The following is a 27745-nucleotide window of genomic DNA, read 5'->3' as shown; positions in this document are numbered from 1 at the left end:
ATATATTAGGTATAGTATATTAGGTATAGATATTATAGTATGGTTTAATACTTTATGAAATTTTACATGATGAATTTAGGCTTAGCTAGTCAACAATCAACATGTCTTTACTTTCTTAAAGTTGTATCAAACATGTGAAGCATGATAGAATAATATGCACCTATATTGTGGTGCAAAGCTTTAAAGCAAAAAAAAAAACTGCCTCTGAAAAAGGATGCCGCCATACAAGAGTAAAGATGAGAAATTGCATTCCTCATATCAAGTCCATTCCAAAATTGATGAGCGAATGTACTGGGGTGGCTATGAAATAAAACTATGGACAGCAATGCTGTTTGTCCTTACCTCAACTCTATTTGCAGCCAGACTAGCAATGCCAGTATGTGCAACTGCAATGGCAAAAGAATTTGGATGGAACAAAGCAGACCTTGGTGCTGTAATGGGCTCGTTTTTCTGGGGTTATATCACAACACAAATTTTGGGGGGTTATATGGCAGATAGAATTGGTGGTGATCGTGTTTTGTGGATGTCTTCACTTTGCTGGAGTATTATCACATTTGTCACTCCTCGCATTGCAGCAATGTCTTCTCCTCTTTTTAGTACAATGTTCTTGCTCATGATATCAAGAGTCATGTTGGGAGTGACCCAGGGAGTGCATTATCCTTCCATGATGAGCTTGCTTGGCCATAGAATTTGCAAAACTAAACGATCATTACCTATTGGAATTGTAACAAGTGCCTCCAATTTCGGCACATTGGTTTCTGGTGGAATTGGTTCAATTATGCTTGAGCATCATGGCTGGGAAGAGACTTTTTACTTTACTGGAATGATTGGACTTATTTTAAGTTATACGGTATGGACACTCGCAAGAAAACCAAGGCAGAATGTAGTTTCCATGGACAGTATGGTGTATACTCAGCCAACAGATAAACAAAAATCAGAGGGTGTTCCATGGAGGTTAATATATTCAAAGCACTGTGTGTGGGCATTCATGGCTGCACATTTCTGCATGAATAATTGCTTTTACATTCTTCTGTCATGGCTTCCTACATTTTTCCATGAGCACTATCCAGAAGAAAAAGGCTGGGTGTACAATGTAGTTCCCTGGATTTTTTCTATTCCATCAAGTGTTTTCGGTGGTTGGCTAAGCGAGAGGCTAATAAATGCAAAATGTGATGTAGCCTTTACTAGAAAACTAATACAAGGTATTGCAATGGTTGGTACTGCTGTTATGGGTCTTTTATTACCATTCAGCCCTGGATTTCGATCAGCTTTGTTTTGTGCTGGTCTTGCCGTGTCTTTACAGACCTTTCATAATAGTGCTGTGCTTGTCAATCCTCAAGATATTGTACCAAAGTTCGCTGGTTCAGTTTTTGGTGTTTCTAATGCCTTGAGCTGCATACCAAGCTTTGTCGGTGTTTACATAACTGGACACATTTTAGAAGCTACCGCTAACTGGAGCTATGTTTTTCTTTACATGGCTGGCGTAAATATTATGGGCATCTCCGCTTTTTTAATATTCGGTTCCGCCACCAGATTAGTATAACATACCGCAACAATGTTTAAAAGTTTAGAGCCACTGTATTACAATGATTTTACCTATTATGTATCATTATATATAATTTAACCAATATGCATTTCCTACACTTGGCATCGTTAACTCTGTTTTTGACTAAATGTGTACATTATTTTACTAAAATAATGCAATTGAAATTCGGACTAAATGATACAAGTTGTTGTTTTAAACTGCATTTTTATTACGTTTTGCTAGTGTTTTTATTTGAATCAGTTTTGTCGCATAAATTTTATTTCTTTTTAAAAATTGGTAATATTTATTTATTTTGCAGCCAATTTTGTCAGCTATATTGATTAATTTCAGGTTATTTGTATCATTTTTGCACCTAACCAACTTGCCTTACTTGAGTTTGCTCCTAGCCTATCAATTCAACATGTTTGCTTTTTTAAAGAATTGCCTTACAAATTATATTTATTCAGGTTTTTAATATTTGGTGTGATTTTGTAAAATGCTTTCTTTAAAACCTGTGCTTTGTGACATTTGGATTATCGCATAGCAGCAGTAGTTCTGGTGGTTCTTTTTCCTTGATGGGAGTTCAGTTTAAACCTGTTTCACCATGAACCCTATTGAAGATCCAGTTCGTTCCATTTTGGATGATTTAGCTGCATTGCAGAATGAAGCAAAACAACCTAAACAAAAACAGGTATGCACTAGTTCCTAATACAGGGATTCTCAAACTGGGGTCCATAGATCCTCTTGTGGTTTGCATACTAGTTTTAGGGGGTCCATGAAGGCCTAATTAAAATATTAGTGTATATTTAAAAAGAAAAGTAGCAATTTTTCACTAAAAAAAGTTTTAATGAAAGATAAAACGGTTTTGCACTGACTGTATTTAGACTCCTTTCACTTCCACATCTTTTGGAGCAAAATCAACAGATTTCTGACATCTATTTCTATTTTGACATCAACATGTCGTCCTTTTTTAAATTTTCTTGCACGCAAACAAAAAAAAACTTTAGGGGTCCGTGGTAAAAAAAGTTTAAGAACCTCTATTAACGTCACAGTTTTTCATACTTGCCTATGAATGTTCAGTTATATAATGTTTTATTTTTTATCTTATTTTTAGGGAATTCGGGTAAAGTTTGAGTTCCAAGGAGAGCGCCGCATTGTTCAACTACCAAGACCTTTAACTTTTAACAAATTACTTGATATGACCAAAAAGATTTATGGAAAACAAATGGCAATGTTATTTTCAACTGGGAGCAATAATGAGGTTGGTAAAAACACCTAATTGTTTGCTAGTTGGGTGCCTATGTATAGTAATATAGTAACAAGTCAAATTTTAATGTTTACTAGTTATTGCTAATAAAAAAGTGCTCAGTGCTCATTTGTTATTAGTTTATTTAATGCTAGTAGTGTACACCTACGAGAATATTGTGAGTAAAGACATTTTTAATGTGCGTTGTCACTAAGTGCCTTTTCACTGCATGTTGAAAATGAATAAATAGGTATTTAAAACGTTCATAATGAGAGCTACTTCTGTATGGGCTTTAATATTCCTACTACATTTTTATTGGATTCATAAAAAAAAAATGTGTATTTATTCTGTTGTTTAAATTGGGTTCTTAAACTGTTGCTGTGACTTCAAAATTTTCCATAAAGTCCTTGAGTATTGTTTACCAAAGGATAATGGTATCTTGATAGTTACATTGTGTATCTATAAACTCCAATGCATATTTGTTTTACCATGGGAATTTGTTAGTTGTATGATAAGTTACTTTCAAAATATGTTTAGAATCTAACCTGTGCTTTTTTAAGATAGTGTTTGTTTTTATACACATGTTAATATTTTAAAGTCAATTTTGTTGTTTAATTTGCCAATAAACAAAATAATCCAGATGTTATTTTTAGCTTCAAGTCCCAATACAAAGTCAATCTGATGTCGACCAAGTAATTGAACTAATGGACAGCAATCTACTCAGGAATTTACGCATTACTTTGATTGATAAGGTGAACACTAGTTCTAGTGTTATAATATAATATATGAGCAATTACTTCATTGGCCATGCTTTTTTATAATTTACATACAAATACTTCATTGACATGCTTTATAATTTACATACTTTACAAGCACAACTTTCATGTTTTCATAAAAAATGAAGTGTCTACTATGCATTAGCTATTGTAAAGTAAAAATGTCTTTTTGACACTTTTATTGTAGTTGTTTATATTTGTGTTCTATGCTTAAAAATCTTACAGACGATTACACTATATTCAGTAAAAAAAAGTGATCCAAAAGTTGATATCAGCGTGGACATCAACACTTGATTACATTTGTTTGTCCCTTTTCTTAAATGTTACTTTCTCCTCAGTTGTTGCCAGTGTCTGACTCACAACTCTGGTCTAACATGCCCCAAACTCCACCTACTGCCACATCTCCTGGCTCCAAGGTACCGTCGCCCTTCGCTGAACCCCAACCCCCAGGAATTAAATCTCCCCAACAGGTAGTTATAACCAAATTTTTCTAAATTGAGGTCTGTTTGCAAACAATTTGTATTACAGTTTTATTTTTGCTGGTTTGTTTGTTAAAATATATATAGTATTAATATAATGTCTCATAACTCTAGCCACGGGTGATTTAACAGAGAGGAAGAAGTAAATATATCAAAATATTTTTCATTTAGTTTGAAGCTGTACAATATCAGCTTTGCAATATAGTTGCATTGGCTTGAGGCTATTGTTATCTCTTGAAGAGATTAACATCCAAAAATAACTTCCTGTATTATGCCTATAATTGAGACCTTACTACTATGCCGATAATTAAGACCTGGTTAGCTGCAAATGAACAACAAGTTTATTTGGTACAATTCAAATTAGGTTGTTTAAACTATTGTTATATCTAACCACTGTGGCTTATGGTGGAAAAGCATGGTATTAAGGATATATATACACACTATAAATCAATGCTATGAAAAACAGGGCATTGAATAATGAATATAAGCGGAACATTAGTGTAAAAGTATACACAAATGTCTTTGATTGGCAATGTGCACCTAAAAAACAAATTCCCCTGCTTACCTAATTAAATAAAACATCTTTACAGAATTCTTGCCTTGTGACTAAACCCATCTATATTATTATCCAATCTAAAGTGCACCTAAATCAGCCACTCACACAATTCAATGACTGAAGATACTTGAGTTGTCATTGAATGTCTGGAATCCCTTCTCGATTTGTTAACTAGTCTCAGACAATTGACAGTGATTTATTCAAAATAAGCTAACTAACTGTGTCATTACTCAGACAATTTCCTAATAAAATGTGTCATGATTGTTATTTGAGGAGTTTGGAAATGCTGTAAAATTTGTGATTAACAAAACAACATGGTTTTTAAACTTTTTAAGCCTTTGTTCATTTATGCTGATTGTATTTAAAGGTATTAGTTGTTATAACATCGGTTAAAAAATAATACATCAGAAAAGAAAGTCTAGATCAGTAGTTCTCATTATTTTTTCTTGTGGTTGCCCACTTTAAGGACCCTCACCACCCGCTCTTTTTTGTTTTTATTTAGGAGTTTTATTCATTCCTGTGTTATTCAGTATGTCAAATTGTGACTGTCAGACAACAACTGAAATGTATATATACACACAATGTGCATTGAGTGAATAAGACATTCATGAATTCTACTAACGAACGATAACGGCACACATTATATAGTACAATAGATGCCTTAGGCAAGCTATGACCAAAAGTCAGGAGGTTGAACCTCAACCCAGGCTAGTTTTTGGGGGGTGGGTGGCATTGCTTGCACTAAGATAATCCTCATCAGGCTTACTGATTTCGGTGAAGCCTTTACAAAGGCATTCGGTGGACTGTCGTACAACACTCAATTATGAAGAGAGTAATGATACAAAATATGCTCTTCCAGAAGCACGAGCACATACACGGTCGCTACTCACCCCCTCCTGGAACTATCGATGAAAAGGAGATCCAACGGCACAGGGGCTCAAGGACATCGCTCAACAGCCAAGGAGAGTTTATTCCTGACACTCCGGTAGGTCTTCTGTTCCTAATTTTGGTGTACTTGATACTTGTAGACTAGGCTGGATGACATGATTGTATTTTAATGGGTTATTTAGATAGTAAATGTTAATGGGCAATAAATCTATTGTGGGGTTGTAGCTTACCCTTGGAACGCTACTTATTTGTAAATTACTTTAGCAACTCTTTTGTGATTTAAAATAGTTAAAAAGTCAAACTGTTTCATCCTGTTATTTGCTTTTGTGATGACCTAATTTCAGTTCCAATATACTTTGGTACAGGAACTTGTTTTTTTTGTATATTTCTGGTTACATTACATTTGTTTTATTGTTCCCAGATGTTTAGCCCTGTTGCTTACAGCAGTTCGACATCGCTAGACAGTAGTCTGTCGAGTCCTCAACTGGGATCGTAAGTTACCGTTATATATACTTCTAATTGAGCTACCAAAGGTGTTAATAGTAATAAAGTACTATTTCATAGTTATTATGTTTTTAGTACAAGTATAATTTGCATGTACAATATATTAACTGAATTTATTTATACTACCAAAAAAGTCTAGCTTATTCATTGGTATGAATAATATATAAGACATTAAAATCTTTTTTTATATATTTATGCCTGAATATATTTAGTCGAAACATCCCTGTTTTAGTTCTAAAACATAAATCCAATAGGCAAAAACAAATTAAATATTTTGTGAAACAAATAAACAAAACCTCCACTTCTCAGGGAACCATGGCATCAAGGCAGCCTTAGAGGGGCAGGATACCCTGATGAAGACATGGATGTATCCCCGGTCACCCACCAAAAAGGGGGGACTTACCCAAGGAGGCTTCATTCACAGAACAATGTTTCGCAAGAAGAGAGAAAACTTGAAAGTAACATATCTAACATTGCATTTAATATCTTTGTAAAACAATGTTACTATTGTTCAGCTCAAAGTTTTAAAAATCGCTAAAATGTTTAAAAAAATGTTTCCAACTAAAGAAATAACATACCTGTTGGAAAATAACACACACATATGTTTCAGCTTGCATGAAGCTTCAGTATAATAAAGTTGCCAGCTGTTAGATAACATGAGTCACCATTTGGTTTTGTGTTATTCCTTTGTAATTGTTCCTGGAACTGGTTCATAACTTTTGATACAACCGGCTTTTTTGACTCCCAAATTATTTCATAGATGCCCGAACATTCCCGAGAATACGGCCCTCTGTGCGAAGCGCAAGATTCCTTCCAAGCAACTCACATTTTAACTCCAGCAATAACATGTAAGTACTGGGCAAAGCACGGGTGGGCAATTATTTTAATAGATGCCACATAAGATTAAGTTAATTACTTGAGCCAGCCAAAAATAGGACCTAAATTAGACATAAGAAGATTGATTTTTAAGAACAGCTGTTAAGGCATTTTTTGACAAGCCGATGAGAGTAGGGAAAAGTGGATCGTCTTACAAGTGCGATTTATTCAATACAATATTATAAATATAAGATAAATGATGCTGTTATTTTTTTAAACAAAGTAATGAGGCGTTTCTTATGCGTTACTTCCGTACTATAGTTAACCCTTGAAGTACCTGGCTTTAGTTTTAGAAACCCTTGTTGTCATTTCGTGTAGTCTGCAAAATGTAATTTGTTTGTTATTTTAAGATATTTTATGTAAACGCCCTTTAAAAGTCGAACATTTTTTAACGTGGAAAAATGCATACACAAAAATCGAAAACCGGAATCATATATTTCTTAGTGAAATTATACACCAGAGACCAAACAACGGAAATATACACAACCAACTATAGAACAATAAATGGGACGCGACTAGGTATAGTATAATAATATGGCACCAAAAAATACAAAAATTAAAAGTCAAAACTTTGTGGTACACGTTTAAACCTTATATGTGTTGTTATTGTATTTTGTAAACATTGACCTGGAGCTGATTTAGATTCAGCTATCGCACCGCAGTTTGACCACTGAGACTATACGGTGTGACTTTTTAGTGGATTTTAATCGATAGGCAAATGTCGATGATAAGAGACCCGATAGCCCGCGGTCACAGTTTGATATCCAGCCACTCTTGACATATTTTATGACAGAGGTCATATTAACTTCTTCTACTGTAGGTGGTTAACGTCTACATAAACTACTAATGGTCGTTTAGTCGTTCACTATTCGTGCAAACGCTCTGCACTCGTCGGTGTTACTTTATTGCGTTTGAATTGTGCGACTGACATTACCGAACAGCGTCACATGTGCATTTTAATGGGTTCACAGAACCCGGCTCAATATTTCACGTTATATTCAATGGTTGCGTTGGCGTTAACTGCACGCACGTCTGCAAAACGTAGTCTTTCACACAGATAGCTTGACCAGGTGACCATAATGGCGTTTCGCTTTACCGCACTTCAATCACATTTATATATTCCACAGTGTGCAAAAAACTATTCTGGTCTGTGAAATTAAAAGGAGTTAAATAGGTTGGCCGTGTTTATAACTCGACCGGTTAAACGTACTGCGGTCAACCAAATATTAATTTTTATTTTTTAATTGCGATATTTTTTACTGTTGGTTAAAATATTAAGGTACTGCGTTAAAACACTTATTTTGAGTCGGTAACTAACAACCATGTGCTGTCAACAGTGTGTAGCTTTTCTGTACGCGCAATTTTGATACATTTGGCCATCAAACCACTGTTTACAACATATTATAGATCAACGTTAATAGTTTTTTTAGCATATTCTTTATTTTTGTGTGTGTCTCGATAAAAAAAAGTTAAACTCCGAAACTTTTTACAAAAGTTCGAACCACTCTCTGTAACATACGAGGAAAGACAGCACATGTTCATTTCAATTTGTTGTGAGCCCTACGTGACAGGATCGCTTTTCAAATGTTGCGATCGTAGTCGGCGATGCGTAAAAACACACCGTGGTCACTCGACCGCGACGCGTAAATCACGTGTGGTGACGTAGCTTGTTCTTAATTTACCGATGGCGTAAGTCAGGTGAAGGTTGTAGCTTCTGGGATTGTCGGGACGGGGAACGTGAAAATTCCTACATGTTTCCTCTGCTTTTTAGTTTGTGTTTGATCATATGGTTAACATCCTATAAAGATAAAAACGATATAAATTGGAAACACAAATGAACAGTGTTGCAATAAATTAATTCAAGTGATATGTTGACAAATGTCTATACTTGGACTCAAGTAATCAGGGAAATTACTTGAAAAAAAATATTGCTTTGGAACGAAATGAGATTAGCATATAGTTTTTAGTCAAATGACTTGGAATTGACTCAAGCTGGATCGTGAATTTGCTATTTATTGCAAATGACTTGACTCAGACTAGTTTTATAAATCACATGATTTTGACTTTAGTCGTTTTCAAATGACTTGTTTACTACACTGCAAATCAAGGACATTTTACCTGCTGAAAGATAGTAGCGATTTTTTGCTAAACGTACAAATTAAAACGTAAGGAGACATGAACATTTTTTTAGAACATTTTACAATGCTTGGGTAATGTTATTCAACCCGCCTTACGCCTAAATAAAAGTTACTATCATATCACTTATGCAGTCAGGAATTGAGAGTGAGCGATTTGGAACATCGCAATAACTATCCTTGCGTCATAATCACCTGATTTGTCTCCCAGTTCTACCTACATCCCTCGGGCTATACTTGTGGTGTCCGAAGTTGCCCGAACAGAAACAAGCAGTTCCTGTTTGTTACGCTTGTTATTTTCACTTTTGGTGCTTGGCAATAATTCCCGTCAGTCTATGGCTTGAAATTATGCCTTCACTTTTAGTTCATATCATTCTAGTATAAAAAATGACACGGACGGAAATGTAAAATCGTCAAACTTTTTCACAATTACCTTTAACTGCGGCAGAAAATACATTTGACCATAACAATAAAAAAGTAAGTGATCAGATCAAAATATTTTACCAGAATATATCAATTTTCGGCAAACAAGAAGTGCGTTTAAAGCCGAATTTATCAGCTTTTTTCTTAAAAGTACATTCACGGCAACTCGACTATTGTGATTGACTTTCTTGGCGTTTTGACCTTTTCACAGTTACTAGCGTTTTATTCTTTTGTTCGTTAGATCCTCCAACTGCAGTAGCTGCAGTAGCGGACTAGATTTGGAGGAGATTCACAATCAGTTCAACACGTCGGGCACAACTTACACAGGTGAGAAGTCGGTGAAAGATAGGAATAAACGTACCAGGCAAAAGTGAATGCTTTTGAGTTTGAGACAACATTTTTGCCTGTGTTTTTGGAATCGATCTATTCGATTATTAAGATTCAGGTTGATTGTATAAGCACAGTTAGGGAAAGGAACATCGTCCAATATTGGTTTTCAACAAAGACTAGTTAGCGTGAATGAGGTTGATTTTGTCAAAACAAACAGCGGAGCGTCAACACGGAATTTTTATTTTTTCCCAAATCCATCAAAATCTCGTCCAAAAGCGGCGTCGGAAACCCCCGCCTTCCCTAATCCGGCCCCAAAGGGTTTTGCGCCTAGTCAATCCTCCCCGACTCAAAAAGATGCGGCTGAGCATCGTCCCGCACGTATTTATAGCAGCAAAACCACGTAAGCAATGCACGTCGGACGGTACGCAGTCAAGCGTGCAACACACGCTGACGCAAGTGCGCTCAACCGTGCAGCGCCAACGTTGCTGTTTTTTGCGGCCTTTATGTGTTTCGCATCTACTGCTTTCTAGTTAAACGTGCACTGCACATCGCTGCGAGGTCTGTATAACACAAATTGTGCCTTTAGTAAGCGAAAAACGAATGAGGTAATTTAAGTAAAATGTTTGCTGTTTGAAGAGTAGGTCTGGCTGTCTTTTTGATTAACCCGTATTACACGCAAACAAACAATCTACCTACCGCAACACTTTTTTGAAAACTCTGTTAATAGTGCTGTTGGTAAGAATTTAAAAAATAACTATCGAAACAAGATTGTTAAGGGACCAACAGGGAACTGAAAACCTAGATTTGAGAGTTGCAATTGTTTTACCACCGGGCGTGGTATCATAAACTTCATTTTACAACCAACTTTTTCAGCTTAAAGTTTTCCTGTATAAAGTTTATTGCCATGAAAGCCAATATTTTCTCAAATTTTACAGCCCAGTTGCTGGAAGAAACAGACACGTTACCTAAAGCACATTATACTCAAACCGCGGCTACAGGCCTTTGTTTGAAAACTGTATCCACGTGTTTTACTTGCGTTAAAACATTACATATTTCCATGATACAGACAAACATTGTTTATCGGTACATTAGTAAAAATCACTCATGATGACAGGACGCCGAGAAATAGACGGTGAAGGTGAAAACCAGGTTATACGTGCGAAAATTGCTTGTGTCTATCAAAGCCTTGTAAAAAAATTGCACCACTAGATCATAGAGCAGGGGTGTCCGACAAGCGGCACGCGACCAAATAAAAAATGGCACGCAAGCCCCCCCCCCCCCCTAAATTACATAATTTGTTATTTATTCAGCCAATTGCCAAAAAATAGTTATGTTTTTATACAGTAAATTGCCATTGTTTATGGTCGCAATATAAAACAATCGCGGCAATCACGACAACTAACAGTTACTTCTAATACTATAACATTATATAGCAGGGGTGGCCAACCAATTAGAGACCAAGAGCCGCATTTCTTCACTGGTTAACCGCTAAGAGCCACACCTTTCACATGGACAGATCTAAATATATTTCTTCCTTACAAATGCCTTTACTGAGGGTATAGGATTATTATAATTGTTGCACACTAACAATATTGTGTAGGCTACATTTAGCGATTTTTAACTCACACTGCAGGAAAGTTAACTGAATTTAGCGCAAAACGCGTGATTTTTTTTCACTAAATGTTGAAACTCAAATATAACCTGAACGTAAGAGCCGCATGAAACTGGTTGAAGAGCCGCATGCGGCTCGCGAAGTCAGCTCACCGACGGACACTTAGATGCAGTAATGTGCACTGCTAATTACACGTTTTTATTATTTGGTAAAAAACGCTTTTACTATTAGAAAGAATTATTAATAAACTTTAGCACGGGAAGAAGTTATAAGATAACAATTGGCACGCCGGCATGTTTGAGTTGGACACCCCTGTCATAGAGTAAAGCCTGCGTAACTCGTGTCACGTATGTTTATATGTATGGTGATATGAGGCCTTGTAGTATTGCGTCATTCAGTGATGAAATATTCGCGTCAAATTATGCGGGATACGTGCTATGTGCCTTCGGTTAGGTCGATGATTCAAAAAAATGTGCCCACCCTAAAGGTGCCTGAACGTGTGCTATCCAGCAAAGGTTGTTGTTTCTAGAAAGTGCCGCTGCCCGAGCACTGTTGTTGGTCTACGCCGCTGAGCGACTTTTGTCCGCATTCCTGTTGTTTTACCGTAAATGCAAAATTCAAGGTTCAACTGAGGTGCTTACAGTTTTTCACTCATGTCTGTAAAAATAAAATGCTGTTTTTTTTCAAAAATATTTTTGTATGAGGTGTGTTTTATTTATTATTACTCGTTTTGCTTAGTGCGAGCCTACTTTCTTTGGCAATTATTGTGACGTAACAAGATATTATTTGTTTGACAAAGGCACGAGCCCCGGAAGTGCAGGGCGTCACAGAAGAACGGCGAGTGACGTCACGCCCATGGATCAAAGCCCGCAAATTATGTCGTCCTTCGTCAAATGTAAGCAACTGACCCAAAATGTGTTAAGCTTTATTTGCTATCAGATTTCATTCGTTTAAAATTTGCGTAAAAATGATAAGATTTAGTGTACTTTCAAAGGTAACCGTATAAGACGGTAGTTCTCAACTGGGATGCCGCGGCACCCTGGGGTACCATTTCTAATGCTCAAGGGTGCCGAGAGAATTTTGAGAATCTTTAAGAATCTGATTTCTTGCTTAAACTTTACAGCTTTTTGTGTAAGATTATAGTAGAATAAATCCAATTATAACTTCCTCAAAAGTGTAGAGTTTATGTGTGTTGTTCCAGTTCCGTTTATTGTGATATTCTAGTGAATTACCTACGGAAAATGTTGTAGGGGGGCCGCAATCTATTTATCATTTATGAGGGGTGCCGCAAGCTATAAAAGGCTGAAAAACACTGGTATAAGACTTCTACGCATTTTATACGAGCTGAATAATTATTTAATAAAAAGTGGTCCGAATTATTTTCGAAACAGTCTTTTTAATCACAACTGATAGCGTTAGAAGCGCAGCATTTCCTTTTCGGCCACTGTTATTGGTTTACTTCACACTAAACGACCTCCTAACCTTATTTTCTTCATTTTAAAGCCCCCAAAGCCCCAGCCAACTGGCGTAAGGGCAGGGTGCTTGGCCATGGAGCGTTCGGTAAGGTCTACCTCGCCTACGACGCCGACACCGGAATCGAACTGGCCGTGAAGCAGGTCGACATCCACGCCGCCGACACCCACGACGCGTCAAAGGCGAGTAGCTTTTCTTGGTTTTCTTTGAATTTTTTATAAAGGCTGCATCGGCTTGCCCGACGAGGTACGCTTCGGTAAATGACGGCTGAAACAGGTGGTTGTGGTGCTATCATTGTTTTGAATTGTATCTTTTTGACCTTGTTAGGCTGAAACGTTGATCTAGTTCTAGGCCAATGGTTTCAAACCCAAGTGCTGTTTTGTGGATTAAGCGGACCTGGGCTTTTATTTGAACTTTCGAGATTCTAAATTTTTTGTAGTGATAAGTTATTTCCCACAACAGTTTGTTTACGATTAGGAGGCAAGAAACCTAAAAAATGTTTTTCCATTTTGTTTACGCGTGTTCTCCAGGTTATATTATTTTTGCTTTAACCCGCAAAACATTGCTTTCGTGTTTTTATTAGTTATTTTTTAATTGCAACAGATTTAAATATTCTGTGAGTGAGCCGCATCCAACTCTCTATTGTAAATCTATCGCGAAAAATTCAAAACGTCCACATGATTTGCGATTCCTCGAAGTGTAACTTGCATTTTTCTTTGCAAAAGCAAGGCAATAAAGGTTGGGGCGAGGTCGTTTATTGCTACGCAAACCGCCGCCTGTCCTCTGGTTGTTTGATTTGCTTAAGCGTGAGTTAATGTTTAACCAGACGTTAGGTCACTTTGCGGCTCGTATAGACGTTAGCGCTTTTTGTGGTCAAACGACTGACAAGTGCAAAGATGCCCTTGTGTTTTCTTTGCGTGGGCGGCGTATAGTTACAAAGTTGATTTCCTTTTATGATATTATCATCTAACGTTAAAATGAATTGTGTAGTGCTTATAAAGGTTTTTAAAGCGTGTTACATGAATATGTAAGCGATACAATTTACTTTTTGCCATACTAAAAAAAAGTTTTTTTTTGTCAGTTTACAGAACGTACCATCCCTTGTCCTAAATCACATTGCAAACTTTATTTTGTGAACATTTTAAATATCGTCACATTGTTTATATATGTTGATAGAAATTGTGCACAACGCTACACCCACGGCACACAGCGTGGTAAGTTTGCCAGCATGTGATGAACATAAACACATCCAATCATGTAGAAGTTACGCTATTGCAATGCAATGCACCAATTGCACAACGTTCCTTACTATGTTTCAATTGTGCTTGAAATAAATATTTAAGTTTTTTTTTCTGTTTTCGGGGAATTAGAAAAACGGCGTGTTTTGTTAATATTTAGCTGTTAAGACTAGAATTTCGTGGCAAATATTCTGAGAGTATGTTTTTTTACTGTTTGAGTTTTATTTTAGCTATAGGGGCAATTGAAACCAACCTGGCCAAAACTTCAAGGCCGACGCTCTTAACTTAAATTAAAAAAATATTCCTGGTGAAGTGCAAATTAAAGTTTGTTGTGACGTCACACTCGTTGTGTTGCAGGAAATCAAAGCCTTGCAGACGGAGATCGAGTTGCTAAGGACGCTGCATCACGAGCGGATTGTCCAGTACTACGGCTGCTCCGAGGACTCCAGCACGCTTTCCATATTCATGGAGTACATGCCGGGGGTAAGTGTTGGACAAAAGTATGACGTGTCGAGTAGCAATCGATATTGGGAGGGCTTTCATTTGATGACCGAAAGATTTCTCGCTGCTCTTATTTACACAATGTTTGCTATGCAACACTTATGAGATTAATTTGAATTTGATGCGCCAAATGTCCTATTGGTTGCGGTTGTTATTCATTAAGAACAGTAATGTATCTTTTCATTGATTGTTCTATGACTGTTTTTGTAAAAAAACATTATGTCTGATAGTTTAGTTCATGTTCTAGAAATCTAGGGAAATAAAGTTGTCCATAACTAATTTTAATAGTGCGCTGTTTTAAATTCTGACTTCAATAAGCAAATAATTGTATTTTGCCTGAAAAGATTAGTAAGTTTAGATTGATTACAATACGGGTAAATTAAAAAAATTGTAAAGTAAAAATTAGGCTTTTTTTCTTTGCAGCATTTTAATTTAAAAGCTCTCGAAAATTCGGAATAATGTTAAATCTAAAGTGTGATTTTCGTTGTCTAATTAAAGTTTCAATAAGCTATATCTGATCAAAGGAGTTGTATATTAACAAACGTAACATTTAAAAAATACTTCAGCACGAAAAAAAAGTTTAAAAACATAATTTAGCACGGAAAAAAAGTTAAAACAACGGGAAGGTTCAAAATTTAGGTGTTTCTTAGCAAAACGAGCAACTTTTTTTATTTAAAATAGCCACCAATCTGGGTAGTAAATGCGAAATTGCAACCCTGCGTATACCGCTGTGTAATGTAAAAAATCTCTATCGCCTAAGCTGTATTTTTGTAATCTCTGAATTCTGTTTAGCCGAGAAACCCAGCAAATTATAATCTAGCAATGATAAATTCTAACGCTTTTCCAATCGAATCGTCAACTTGCATATTAGTCTGGGTGGCGCAAGACCATCCTCGAAATACCAAAGAAAACCGCATTTCCAAACACGCACCCGACGTTCTGTTTACTTGAGTTTTCGCGCCATAGCCGACGGGTTACGTCATTTTAAACGTACATTCCCGCACGTGCTCGAATTTGATTACTCTCGCATTTTGATCAATGTCCGGCGCATGGATGCGATTTAAAGAATTACATTTATACGGCTCGGTTAGTAAAATTCAAGGAAGTAACATTAAAACATCAAGATACAAGAGATAGAAAATCCGATTAAAAAAACGAAAAGTTCGGCTGCGGCCATTTTTCTGTGCCTTTGCTGTTCGGCGTTTTTTTTGCTTCGACTTTCCCGTGGCAGCTGGAAAAAGCATAATTCACCGTGAAATGGGTACAACTGTTATTATGGGTACACCTGTTATTATTATAAATATAAAGGGGTACACCTGTTATTATTTTAGGAATTAAAAGTGAAAACAAATGCGTTTGGTGTTGAATAAATCTTTTAACTAAACTAAAAAAAGCGTAAATCCACCACTTGCACCATCTAATACTGAGAACGATAACAGCATAGCTATAAAAAGAAACAGCACGTAATACTTTTGTAAAGCCTAAAAATCTGCTCTGAGCAGTTCTGACAATGTTGCTGTTGTTTTTTTGCGCGAAACCCACTGCAAGCAAAACATGCCAGTCGGGTTAAGAGACAAAAATTCCCCGTGGTTATTTTAAATCCCGGCGGCGACCCCCGACCCATTACCTAATGGTGGGTTTGCACGTTTGCCGGGAGTGAAAAAAGGCGACATGCTGCGCTTATTTGACCCCGTTTTTGTGTGTTTATGGTTCTCCAATTTTTCGCAGCAATTTTTTTCAATTTAGGTGTTAACTTGACATTGCATCATGATCTTGTGCCAATATATGTTAAAGATGAATGTTTTTGTAAAACAGCTGCAAATTTTGTTGTGGTTTTATAAAATCCCCAAAATAATGTTTTTTGTTAAAGTTTCGTAAGCCAGATAGCTGTTGAAATTCGGCTTACACTGTTTTATTTAATCCACGAAAAAACATTAGACACTGTGTATTTACAGAAATGCAGACACGCGCAATAAACGACTGCGATAACCATCTTGATTGCTTTGCGTATCAGCACCCTGGTTTGAGCTAGTGTTGCAAACCGCTGGGTTGTTACTTGTTACTATATTTAGCGATTTGCGTCGGTTTCGTGAAAGGGGAACTACCGCGCGGGAATAGCATCGTCGGGGTGTCTGTCGTCACTCGTAACAGCTCAGGAATGTGCGACGCTGCTGAGTGCCTCGTTTAGCCCATCCTCTTTTTCCGTTGCAGCCACGGGCCTAACTCGAAGCCTGCAATCGAAACTACTATTTTTAGAAGAAAACTTCCAAGTGCCGTTGTGGCGAAGAGAAATCGCGGCGTTTCGAGGTTTTGCGCTTGTTTTAAACAGGCGTTTTATTTTGAGATCGGTTTGCACCACGTACCGGTTGCAATCGATGCTTTTGCATCACCGGCAATAATCACCTCATTGTCTTGTCTCTTCAAAAATTCAATTATTTATTCCCCAGAGAAAACCCAATAACCCCCCAAAATACCCCAGGCATATTCTCGGTACAGCCCCAGGTGAAAAGGGGCCTGATATTTCTTGGCGTGTGTGTCAAAATCGTACGCAAAAATAAGTTACGTTAGCTCTCTAAATAGAATACGTCATTTTCAGACGTGGGTTTATACGATTTTGGTGCATATTTAGAAGGGCGCATTTTTATGGAATCCAAAACCATTGGCAGCAGGTTTCTGCTTGTCGATCACTTTTCCGCCGACGCGTATATAAACAATAATAATCAAAGTTTAAAAACCAGATTAAAATCGGAATCAGACATTTTTAAATGAATATATGCACATAGATCCACATAGGTTTTTGATGCGCATAGGAGTTAAGCACAGGATCTCAACAACAGGTTAAAAAAACTTGTCTTCAAGAACAGTTGATAAAATTAAAAAATTGGGATTTCGCCTGTTCACTTTTTGAAACAGATTAAATTTCAAACTTCATTTCGTTTTGTGTTTCTACAGGGTTCCGTAAAAGACGAGATCCGGTCTTACGGCGCCATCACGGAACCGGTGACGTGCAAATACGCCCGCCAGATAGTGGACGGTCTTGTGTACCTGCACACCTACCACATTGTGCATCGCGACATTAAGGGCGCCAACGTACTGCGAGACGCCTCTGGCAACGTTAAACTTGGTGGGTGCATGAATTCTTTTTTGCGTGTTTTAAGTCACCTTACTTCCAGTAAGTCACCTTACTTTCCATTATGTGTGTGTATCTTTCATTGGATGATGATCTAGCATTGTTATAGATCCTCTTCAATGTGAAGTTGCTTATACTAATCGAATGTGGCAAGCTTTGGCGTATGATTGTTTCTCGACTCACTCCTCTGAGCCTGTTTAGCTCAGTTGTAGAGCGAAGGTCCCGGTATGGCTGGAGGTAGTGAGTTCGAACCTCACTACAGGCCAGTTGTTTTTCTAGCTTGTCTTGCTTGCATCATTGATCGACAGATTCGTGGAGTCTGCGAAAACTTAAGTGTTTCCTCTAAGGTTGTGGCTTTTGATTTGTTTAAAAATGTTTTGTTTTAAGAAATATTTTTATACCTAGTCCAATTTTGTTTCTAAATGATTGATGCCTTTTCAGGGGATTTTGGAGCGGCCAAAAAGTTGCAAACTATAGTGACGTCATCGGGACAAACCGTCGTCGGTAAGCATCACTACATTTCATTTCTTTTACTTTAACTCAAACAAACGCTCTTGCCACAGAAATTCGCGGGACAATCATAATTGCCAACCAACATAAACATCCCAATGTAAACTAAATCATTGCCACTTTTAAGCTCATGACTTAGCATACGCCCAATTAATGCATAAGGATATTTTTCAAGACTCGTTTTTAAGCTGACAGGTGTAAGTAAAATTAAATTTGTTTAAGAAGGGTAACCAATGCTACTACTGCCCATGTTTTACTATAGGTACACCATACTGGATGAGCCCAGAGGTTATCGAGGGCAAAGGTTACGGCAGGAGAGCGGACATCTGGTAAGTTAAAATCGCCTACAAGAACTTGTAAAGCGTCACACCAATATGTTATGAAGCGCTAATTAAAATTCCTTCCGCAAAGGTTACCCTCCTTAGTGTATATATTAAGTTGCGTTGTATTTATATAGCTGTCCAAAGTTTGTGATCCTTCTTCGGACAGTACTCTTAATCTCTTATGGTTGCGTTCCAGGTTTGACTTAAATAGCTTACCTTTCTTCCTTGTAAATATAGGTGCCCAAAGTTTTATGAACATTCATAATTATTCGTTCATTAGGTTTAGTCGCTTTTTAAATTGTGAAGATTAGCAACAGATTAGCTTTTAGCGTTCCTAAAAAATGAATTAAAAATAAAGAAGCAATTTAAACTGTCAGTCACCAAGACGCCCTACATCAAAGCCGTATTTAAAAGCTTGTTTAACAAAGTCTACTCTATGCGTTAAATGCGGCTACATTTTTTGCAGGAGCCTGGCGTCCACTGTGGTTGAAATGCTGACCACCCGTCCGCCCTGGTACGAGTTTGAAGCTATGGCTGCCCTCTTCAAGATCGTGACGCAACCGACCTCCCCTCAACTTCCCCCCACCGTCTCGCAAACTGCCAAGGTAAACTGCTGTAGTGTTATGCGTTTGAAGCTTAGCGCGAATCTATGCTGTTTTCTTGCGCCTTGTATTATGCGAAAACAAAAATGACATTACCCTTTTAAGACTTTATTTAAACGGGCTTCTCACACTAAACCGGTGGTTCGATTTACTCCACTTGTTTATGTTATTCAAGTACAGAGTGGATATTAACAGCAATCCACTCATAGGATCTTATATGACTCATCCACACGTTATGTGGTTGGAAAATATTTCACAAAATGCTATTCCGTACTGTTAACAGTTTGCGATCTTATCGATTTCGAATGTGGTACTGCACACGTCGGACTCGGGACTCGGGTAGTATTACTCAAATCCCGAGTCCGACTTAAACTAAACCGACGCTTTCCCTAGTCCCCTGCAGTCCTGGTCAACGATTCTGAGAAATCGTACGTTGACTTCACCAGCAGCATTTCTATGACAGACTGGCAGCATGGAAAAAATGTAATGAACTAGCTTACTAAACGATTGCGATTCCATTTTCTTCGCGCAGGACTTTCTTGCCAAAATCTTCGTCGACAAGGACCGACGACCGTACGCCGCCGACCTCCTTAAGCACCCCTGGTTCAGTGGAAACTACTTCTGAACCCGGTGTGCTCCGTCCGCGTTCGACTGGCATGATGTCGGACACGCTCTAGGTCGCTATCTTCTGGTCTAGAGCCTCGAACGTTTAACCGACGAATGTGTTCTGGTGTTGCCGTAATGATCCCGCATGGCGAAGGCGATTTTTGTTCTTGTAGTGGTTGGCGAACTGATCCGAAAAGAGTCCGTTATCGTTGTCCGAAAAAGAAGATGAAACGAGGCAAAAGCGTTGCCTAAAACTTGTTCTTTGTTTGCTTCGCTAATCTTCGACCGAAAATTTCGTCTGGGCACAAGGCTGTGAAAAGTTGACAAAAAGTGAAGAGGCAGATTAAAGCCATTATCGTTAAGGCATCGACCACGATTACCAAAAAAGCGCAATTATTTTGTTTGATATGTAAAAATGGCTGACTGCGCGAAATAGCCGTTTTCACTACAATTTTGAAAGTCTAAAAGTGATACGTCGAAATCGTCAGTGTTCTGACTTGGTGCCCAAACTGTGTCATAAATGATAGTTTTCAATGTACCTAAATATAGGTAAATTTTGTTTCTTAATTCAGTTTAATTTAATTATTCCCAACAATGTGGCACCAGGTTTTGCCCGAACTTCCTATCAATACTACACCTGACTTTAGCTTCCATCATCATTCTTGACTTTAGCCGATCATCAATCTTGCTTTTAAGGCATTGTTTTACAAGCGAAGCTAGTTGTTTAAAGTTTATTAGTCGCAGGCCTTTTTGTGATTCAGGTTTAAAGCAAAACGGCCACGAACCGTCGTTTTTTAACCTCATGACGCGTCGTTGGACGCCGAAGAGGGTATTTCACCTTTTGTAACAAGTTCATTTTTATTGGTGGTGTCGTTGTTTTTTACGGGTTTTCACGACTATTTTGGAACCGGCAAACCGTCGTGCGCATGGGACTGTCAAAAATCGCAAAACGTAAACCTCGAAATACCCCGGGAGCATAGAAGTGGGAGTGCAATTGATAAAGTGCTTTATGTAGGGATTCATACCTATTTTTCGCTGCTGGTTGCATAGAAAGGCACTTTTGGGCAATCAATCTATCGCCTTTGATTCTATTTCGTTAGGTTAATTAGGTAAAGTTCTGGGAAATCTTATCCTTGGTTAAAATTCATGCTAAAAATGTGAATAAAGTTCAGATAAATTTTTCTTCTATTTGTGTGCGAAACATCTATTGAATGCCGCCTTTTGTTTTATTCGGTCAAAAGCTCATATCGTTTGCATCCTTCCTGTTTTGCACCAGGCTAGCAGTTTTAACTGGGAAACGTTTTAATTTGCAATATTAAATTATTCGCATTTTTCAACATCACCGCATCGAGAAAAATTTTTTCCCATACATAAAAGGGCACTGGACTGGTCCATTTTTTTGTGCCATCGCAAAATCGAAAAAAAAACACAAAATGACGACCATTGCAAATATGTTTTTTTAATTCTTACATTTTAACTGTGGAATCGCGCAAATAAATTTTGGCACTTAACTTGACAGATCAAAAAACAATCGCAATAATTTTGTCTAAAAAATAAGTAAATATATAAATTGACTATTTTTGTCGGTAAAAACAATAAAAATGATAGAAAAAAACGAAGTCCTGAAGCTGAAAACTTTTATGTGTATTTTTCTAATAAAGTCAAACTGTTTGGCTTTGCCGTAATCAGACCTTATTTATCCGATTCGACACCTGTAGCAAAACATTTCATTGACACCTTCGATTGTGTGTTTCTTAACGAGAATACCAATATTAATTTTTGCCACAAAACTTCTTTGTAGCTTTATTTATAGCGATCCGTTATGAAGCAACGAATCATATTTTTTTTAAGGTTGGGTTACAGAGCTTTGGGGAGTTTAAAGATCGCTAAAACCTAGTTTATTTTGTTTTTGTTAAGAACTATCCAAATATAGCCTATTTTTTCAACCAAAACAATGTCTAAAGTTTGTAACAATTACCGTCAGCTTGTAATATGTTGTATTGTTTTCGTTGTATCATTGGTCTACTTATGTAGCAGATATTTCGCTGACGTTTAATGAGTAGAAACAACCCAAATATTCTGAAAAATCGTTGTCAAACGTTCCAAATATACAAAAAACTAACCATACTCGTTTATCTGTCATATCAATGAAATTGAGCCGTGCTTTTTAGCTGTTTCTTATCTTCCGTCCTTGTCCGCTTTTTCCGCCTTTATTTTCGCTGTTCCGTGCCTCATTCGGTTCCGCGGCGCTTTTCCGTCTTTTACCGCCGTTTATTCCCTTCCTTGCACTAAGTTTCCTTGTTTTACGTTTCGTCAATAGAGTGTATTGATAATAAATTTGTGACCAATTCTTTTAACCTGATGCAACGCTCGGCCGTTAAAAGTTGAATGTAGAACCGAAGTTACACGATGCAGTTCGGTCTAATTATTGTTTACTATTTTTGACCGTTTAACTTAAAGGCTCTTTATCCCACAATTTCTAAAAAAACGCTCCGATAAAAAGGTTGTTAATTTGCTTCACCATTAGTGTACTAAAATATCAAAATAGTTTCCTTCTATACTTGCGAATAGCAGCGTACAGTACATTAAAATTGTTTAAACGTGAAAGATTGCTAGAAAACTAAGTGACATACACATTTAATCAAACCATAAAGGTCTAACCAGGGTTAATCAAACCATAAAAATAAACCTAGATACATATATATTACTTCAACTTAAATTTTATCTTGTTACATTTCCAAAGATAACCATGAAGTAATTACATCATTTGTTCGTACCACATGGCTTCATATATAGGCCTGCCTTAATTAGCTTCTTAACATCACTCAACTAATGTTTTTATTCACAGTGCTTCTCCTTAGCCATTGTTTACGATTTGCATCCCCAAACCGTGCGCATTTATTGGATGTCCAAAACTAAACCATCATACCGTTTTTTATTTAACTAAACCTTTTCAGTTGTCTTACGAAACTAATTTGGGCTAGCAAAAATTATATATTGAACACAGTTTAACGAGCAGAATATTCAGCTCGGAAGTATGACAGATAACTACAAAGAAATTAGTTAAATTATCATCACGAAAATCTATGAAATATAGCGAGCTTTTACAATTTTAATGTAAAAAAGATTACAAATTTGGGGCCTTATTTGTCACGTCGACTTTAATGTCTAATATTACTATTCTAGATACAAAGTTATTGCTAAAAGATTTATTTATTACAAAAGTTAGCAAACGCTTTCTGACTCTAATCCGTGCCAAAAAGCAACTAGCACATGCAAATAAAAATTAAGAATGTCGGGCGTCGGTGCAATCGGCAACCAACTTCCACAGTTTTAAAAAAATTATGCTTTCGGAATCTCTGGATATCGATTCCACACAAGCCCAGTCCGAAGACCGATCGAGTGCGCCAAAAACAGCGAAAGCCCTTTTATCCAAAAATGACAGAATTTAGATTAAGTATGTTGTAATTAAATTCTCGTTTGTGGTGCGCTACATTTTTTTTTTAAAGTTATTGTTTTAATTTTAGTCGTTTTCTTTTAAGATTCCTCACATTTATCACTGCTTAAATATGTCAAACACATTTAAAGCTTAAAATAATCCGACATACTCAACAGCTGCTGTGGTTTTCATGTTGTTTAACACACCAAAATTCGTCCATAATAACTTACCACTATTTGTCGCTAACGAGCAGCATATTTTAAACCCTTTAATTTGGGTCACGTGCGCTGTAGGCTACCTGAGTTTTAACGTCGACGCAGCACATGAAACAGGCGCTGGAAAAGCTGTTGGTATGATGCTGTCAGTGGCTTAGTTTGGGCGCGGCAAGAAATTTTATCAGGAATATGATATAAGATAAGGATAAGTTGTAAACTGCGGACGAGCTATATTTGTGAGCGTTTTGTGGCGTGTTATGCAAGTGCGCCGTGTTGTAGGGTTTTCGTTTCATGACACACACTTTGCAGGAATTTTGTTCTATTATTATAATTTTTATGCTAATCTGACACATTTTAAAAGGTCTTCGTTTAGACTTTTGTGAGTTTGCCCCAACAAAATTTGCGAGATAACGCAATAAACATTTAACGCTTGAAGTGATTAACTGACCTTCGAATTAATAATGTTAAAGTTATGGCATCTTAAGCTGCCAAGTTTGTTGACTAAAGTTTAGAAAGTTTTATATTTATATACCTGCCTTGGATTCTCTTAATTCAATTAATCCGCCCGCTAAGAGATCTAGAAATGATACAGCAATGTAAGCATAATATAAACGTCATATTGTGTCTTTCTCATATTTGTTTAAAAAAATGGCGCAATTTTTTATCGCAATTCTCCTTTTAGTTTTGATTAGTTATAGGAAGACGAATTACATACAGTGTGATCCATATAATTAGGTTTAGATATAAAAGCGGAGTGTTAAAATAGTACTGTGAAAGAAAAGTGATTTGTCGTTGAATGATAAAAATGCTAGGATCTATATTTTTATGCAATGTACCAGCGTATAGTTTGTACAGAAAAAGGACAAAGATAAGGACAAACAAGAGTGAAAAATATTTTCTTATGTACTTGCTTTTTTCCCCAATATGTACATCAAATATTTTGTAAACGCCCGCCGGTGAATATCTTACAGTAACATTAAAAAGTAAATTAGAAGTAAACACAAATAAAGTGGGCATATGTTGTAAAAACACCTCATAGCCTAAGAAACGCTTAAACAATGTTTTCAATTACTTACATATTTATATACAAAATCCTTTCACAATTAAATTATTTTTTTACACATTTGAAATATTTATTTGATTTAAAGCATCAAGATATTTCCGTTACATTTTGTTGTCTGCGGTATGTTCCTTCCATACGAAAGTGTTTTAGCTATACACGATGAATTGTTACGATCTACACTAAACAGGAAATGGAAAGGATCTGTTTGTAAACTGAAAACATAAGCATACACTTAGACGAAATGTGGACGTGTAAACGTCTCTGTCGGGTAGCGCGCTTCATAAAAAGCGGTAATGCCTTACGTGTGCCTTAATTCCTTGATCCGAGCGTAATTTGGATTTGCGGCCGGGCGCCTTGCGCGCGAAAGCCGAGCAAACCAAAAGCGTGTTTTGGCTTCGGAGTCAGTTCCGTTCGCGGCGTAAACAAGAAAACACCGCCACCACGCATTTCCTAGCGCCAGATCTAATAAGTCGACTATATACAGTTCAATGCAGCAAAACCAACGTGTCACGTTTTCGCGCAATTTTACAGTTTTTATCTGCAGCCTTAAGGATAAACTGTATTTAAGCAGAAAGTTTTTTTCCTTAGCCCATGAGGTACATTCCAAGTGTCCGAGACTGCTCGGGGTTCATCAAACATGCCAGAGCCATAGGGTTCCTGAGGCTTCAAAACAGGCTCGTTGTTGTTTGTGCCTGTGGCATATTTACGCAAACGATACCGTATAGTTTTAAACGCACGAAAACGTTATTATAACAAATATTTAAAAAGCTATTCTTTTTTGTTCAATTTTATTGAATGTCCGCAATAACAGCAACCGAAGATAAAATCCACCGCTCTGTGTAGTCCTGATGATATTGCAGGAGAAACAGGCGTTTTTTATTAAAGAAGAGTGAATTAAATCGACATTCTTTAACTTTCAAGTGTACGGCCTTTTTGAACATGTATTTAATCTATCCCTGATTTTGTCGACGGTCGCATTTTAAATTTCAAATATAAATGTTGTAAAACCTTTTGCTTACATCACTGTTCCATACAACAAGATTATATCGGTTGGCTTGTAAGTCTCCTACACCGGAAAGGTAGCGATCTGGTCAAGCGTTCTTATTTTAACAACTTTCATCGTTCTTTTGTTCATGTCCTGTTAATATGGAGTCGGGTAGGTTGTAAAATCTCTCATCGTTTCAACAGTGCAAAACCAAACCATCATATTTGTTTGTACATTACTTTATGGGAGATTGAGTAAAGTTCGCTGCTCAACTGCACCCGAATATCTCAGTCCTGATAACAAAAAATGAGATTGATGAAAGGAAAATAAGTTGTCGGAAATTGTTTTAAAAGATGCTGTATATAAATAAATAGCCTATTTTGAATTTCACCAAACATCCATAGTTAAAAAAAATATTATGGCAAATCATGAGATCATAGACACTGTTGTAAGAGTGAAACAGTTTGTCCGCGTGATGTTTTAAGTCAATCTTTTCAAAACGGTTACGAAAACTTCGTTTCAAGAAGAATAGAGTCTTATAGAGCGCACCAATATGTTCCACCAACTCGTGTCATGTTATACTGTAAAAGGGTTTATGAATCGACCGAACCGATATAAACCGTTTTCGATCACGTAATCGATGCTTTTACCCGACGTCTCTTATCAGGTGGCACAGCTCTAACTACCTGCAATCTTTAAATTTTACGCCGAAACGCCGAGAATACAATGCGGCCCAGTTCAAAATAAAGATCAAGGTTGTGCAATTGCGTCGGGTCAAGTCGTTATTATGACGACTCGTATCACGAATCGCGATTGTCTCAGCCTTCGGCGATGACCAGTAGCGTTAGACAGTGTTAAGTTACCCGGGATTTTAAGATCATCCGTATCTGACGTATGGCGAAGGCGACTATCGGTAAGGCTATACCTCGTGTGATGTGGTCTCAGCCAGACAAGTAGCCTTGGGACTTAAAGAGTGGAAAAAATAGTCAAAGATATTTGTTGGTTTGTTTCGTCAACCATTACTTTTTAGGCGAAAATTTGGGAGTTATTTTGTTCTACAGATGTTTTGTGGTTAGTTTTTTTTTTAAATAAAAAAAAAATTGTTAGAACTTCATAGTGTTTTTACCAAGTCGAGACAAACAATCTCTTTTGGATTAGCCAATCTAGATTTAACACAATTTTTAAGCAAATAATTAGCACATTTGCCTATTTTTATCGAACTTAAACTTCTGTAATGTAAAATCTATGTGTGGCGCACTTCGATTAAAATTAGCTAATCTCAGTATATGTCCAATGTTTGCTTAAGCTATAAAGATGGCAGTAATACGGTAAGAAATATCAGGTATAACTTTTTACATCTTTGACAGTTTTTGTTATAAAACAGGATTCAAAAGTTCCGAGCAGAGTTATTCACATCACTATCGATTTTTTTGTTTTTTTATCATTTGTGCGCATTTAATTGTTGCCGAAGAAGCAAACCGGCAAAATATTTTTTACAGGTATGCCATACCACTTCGGTATGTAGTAACTCTGTAAGCGTTTTAACATAAACATTTTAGAATGTGTAATTTTTTATTTTCTTCAAATAAAATGGCTGAAAGTGTATATAGTATAAAAATTGCTTGCAAAAATTCAAATATTAAAGTTAAATAACCCTTGGCGTGTCTTGAACAACATAATATTAAGTTGGAGGTTAACATCGCCGTTAGGGAGTATTTTTTATCGTTATCTTCCTAGAAATGTGTAAGCCTGCAATAGTTTACGTCTAGTGAACCATCAACGGTCAACAGGTGCGATTCGTTTAAAATCACTGTGAAATCTTGAATGGCAAAAGGTGATGGTCGTGTCTCAGAAGTGTCACAGTGATTCACAAGTCTGGCATTCCACATTGCAACAGCAAGCACGTACGCCACCATCGCTACAATTGCGAGCTGCCGGTATTTCGAGGGTCGCAGCGTTGTTGTTACAAGGCGCAGGTCTGGGATCAAATAGCGTAGCCAAACCCGGGGCCCTTGCATGTTAATATATTGGGGGTGAAGCAGGTCCGTTTACCATGCATCGCCCCAGTGATCTAAATAAATCGAAAGCTAATGCTTTTCTTTCAAAATTTTGGTGCTTTCTAGTCCTTGTTGTAAACCTAGCAGAGTATTTGTTTCCAGTAAATTTCCCCCCTTTAGCCGGTTTTGCCAATCATTGCACAGCTCTCGCGCGGCCATTGTTACAATATCCGAGTGCCACTGTGTCGTCACAAACACCTGCTTGCCATTTGCCATTGATGACGTACAAACGAGGCACTCCAAATTAAGGTTG

General features: G+C 37.1%; 2 protein-coding genes and 1 non-coding gene across 3 annotated transcripts; 2 read left to right on the top strand and 1 right to left on the bottom strand.

The window, feature by feature from the left end:
• Nucleotides 1-74: 74 nt before the first annotated feature.
• LOC146133369 (voltage-gated purine nucleotide uniporter SLC17A9-like) lies at nucleotides 75-1992 on the top strand. The gene has a single exon (XM_083396539.1). The coding sequence runs from the start codon at nucleotides 215-217 to the stop codon at nucleotides 1541-1543; it is 1329 nt and encodes a 442-aa protein (XP_083252665.1). The 5' UTR covers nucleotides 75-214; the 3' UTR covers nucleotides 1544-1992.
• LOC146133368 (mitogen-activated protein kinase kinase kinase 2-like) lies at nucleotides 1986-22071 on the top strand. The gene is made up of 17 exons (XM_083396538.1): nucleotides 1986-2216; nucleotides 2640-2786; nucleotides 3425-3523; nucleotides 3886-4017; nucleotides 5442-5567; nucleotides 5892-5962; nucleotides 6284-6432; nucleotides 6735-6822; nucleotides 9650-9735; nucleotides 12150-12245; nucleotides 12854-13005; nucleotides 14419-14544; nucleotides 17515-17686; nucleotides 18134-18196; nucleotides 18465-18531; nucleotides 18992-19130; nucleotides 19660-22071. Exons 1-17 carry the CDS (start codon nucleotides 2130-2132, stop codon nucleotides 19750-19752), a joined length of 1893 nt encoding a protein of 630 aa, XP_083252664.1. The 5' UTR covers nucleotides 1986-2129; the 3' UTR covers nucleotides 19753-22071.
• Nucleotides 22072-23028: 957 nt separating this feature from the next.
• On the bottom strand, nucleotides 23029-23164 carry LOC146133367 (U11 spliceosomal RNA). Its single transcript, XR_014501723.1, has one exon. It is a non-coding gene; the product is annotated as a U11 spliceosomal RNA (small nuclear RNA).
• Between the last annotated feature and the right edge of the window lie 4581 nt (nucleotides 23165-27745).

Source organism: Ascidiella aspersa, chromosome 9, assembly GCF_963924565.1.
Source record: "Ascidiella aspersa chromosome 9, kaAscAspe10.2, whole genome shotgun sequence".
NCBI classification, from domain to species: Eukaryota; Metazoa; Chordata; class Ascidiacea; order Phlebobranchia; family Ascidiidae; genus Ascidiella; species Ascidiella aspersa.
Note: the sequence above shows the minus strand (reverse complement) of the source record. Positions and strands in the feature narration are given on the sequence as shown.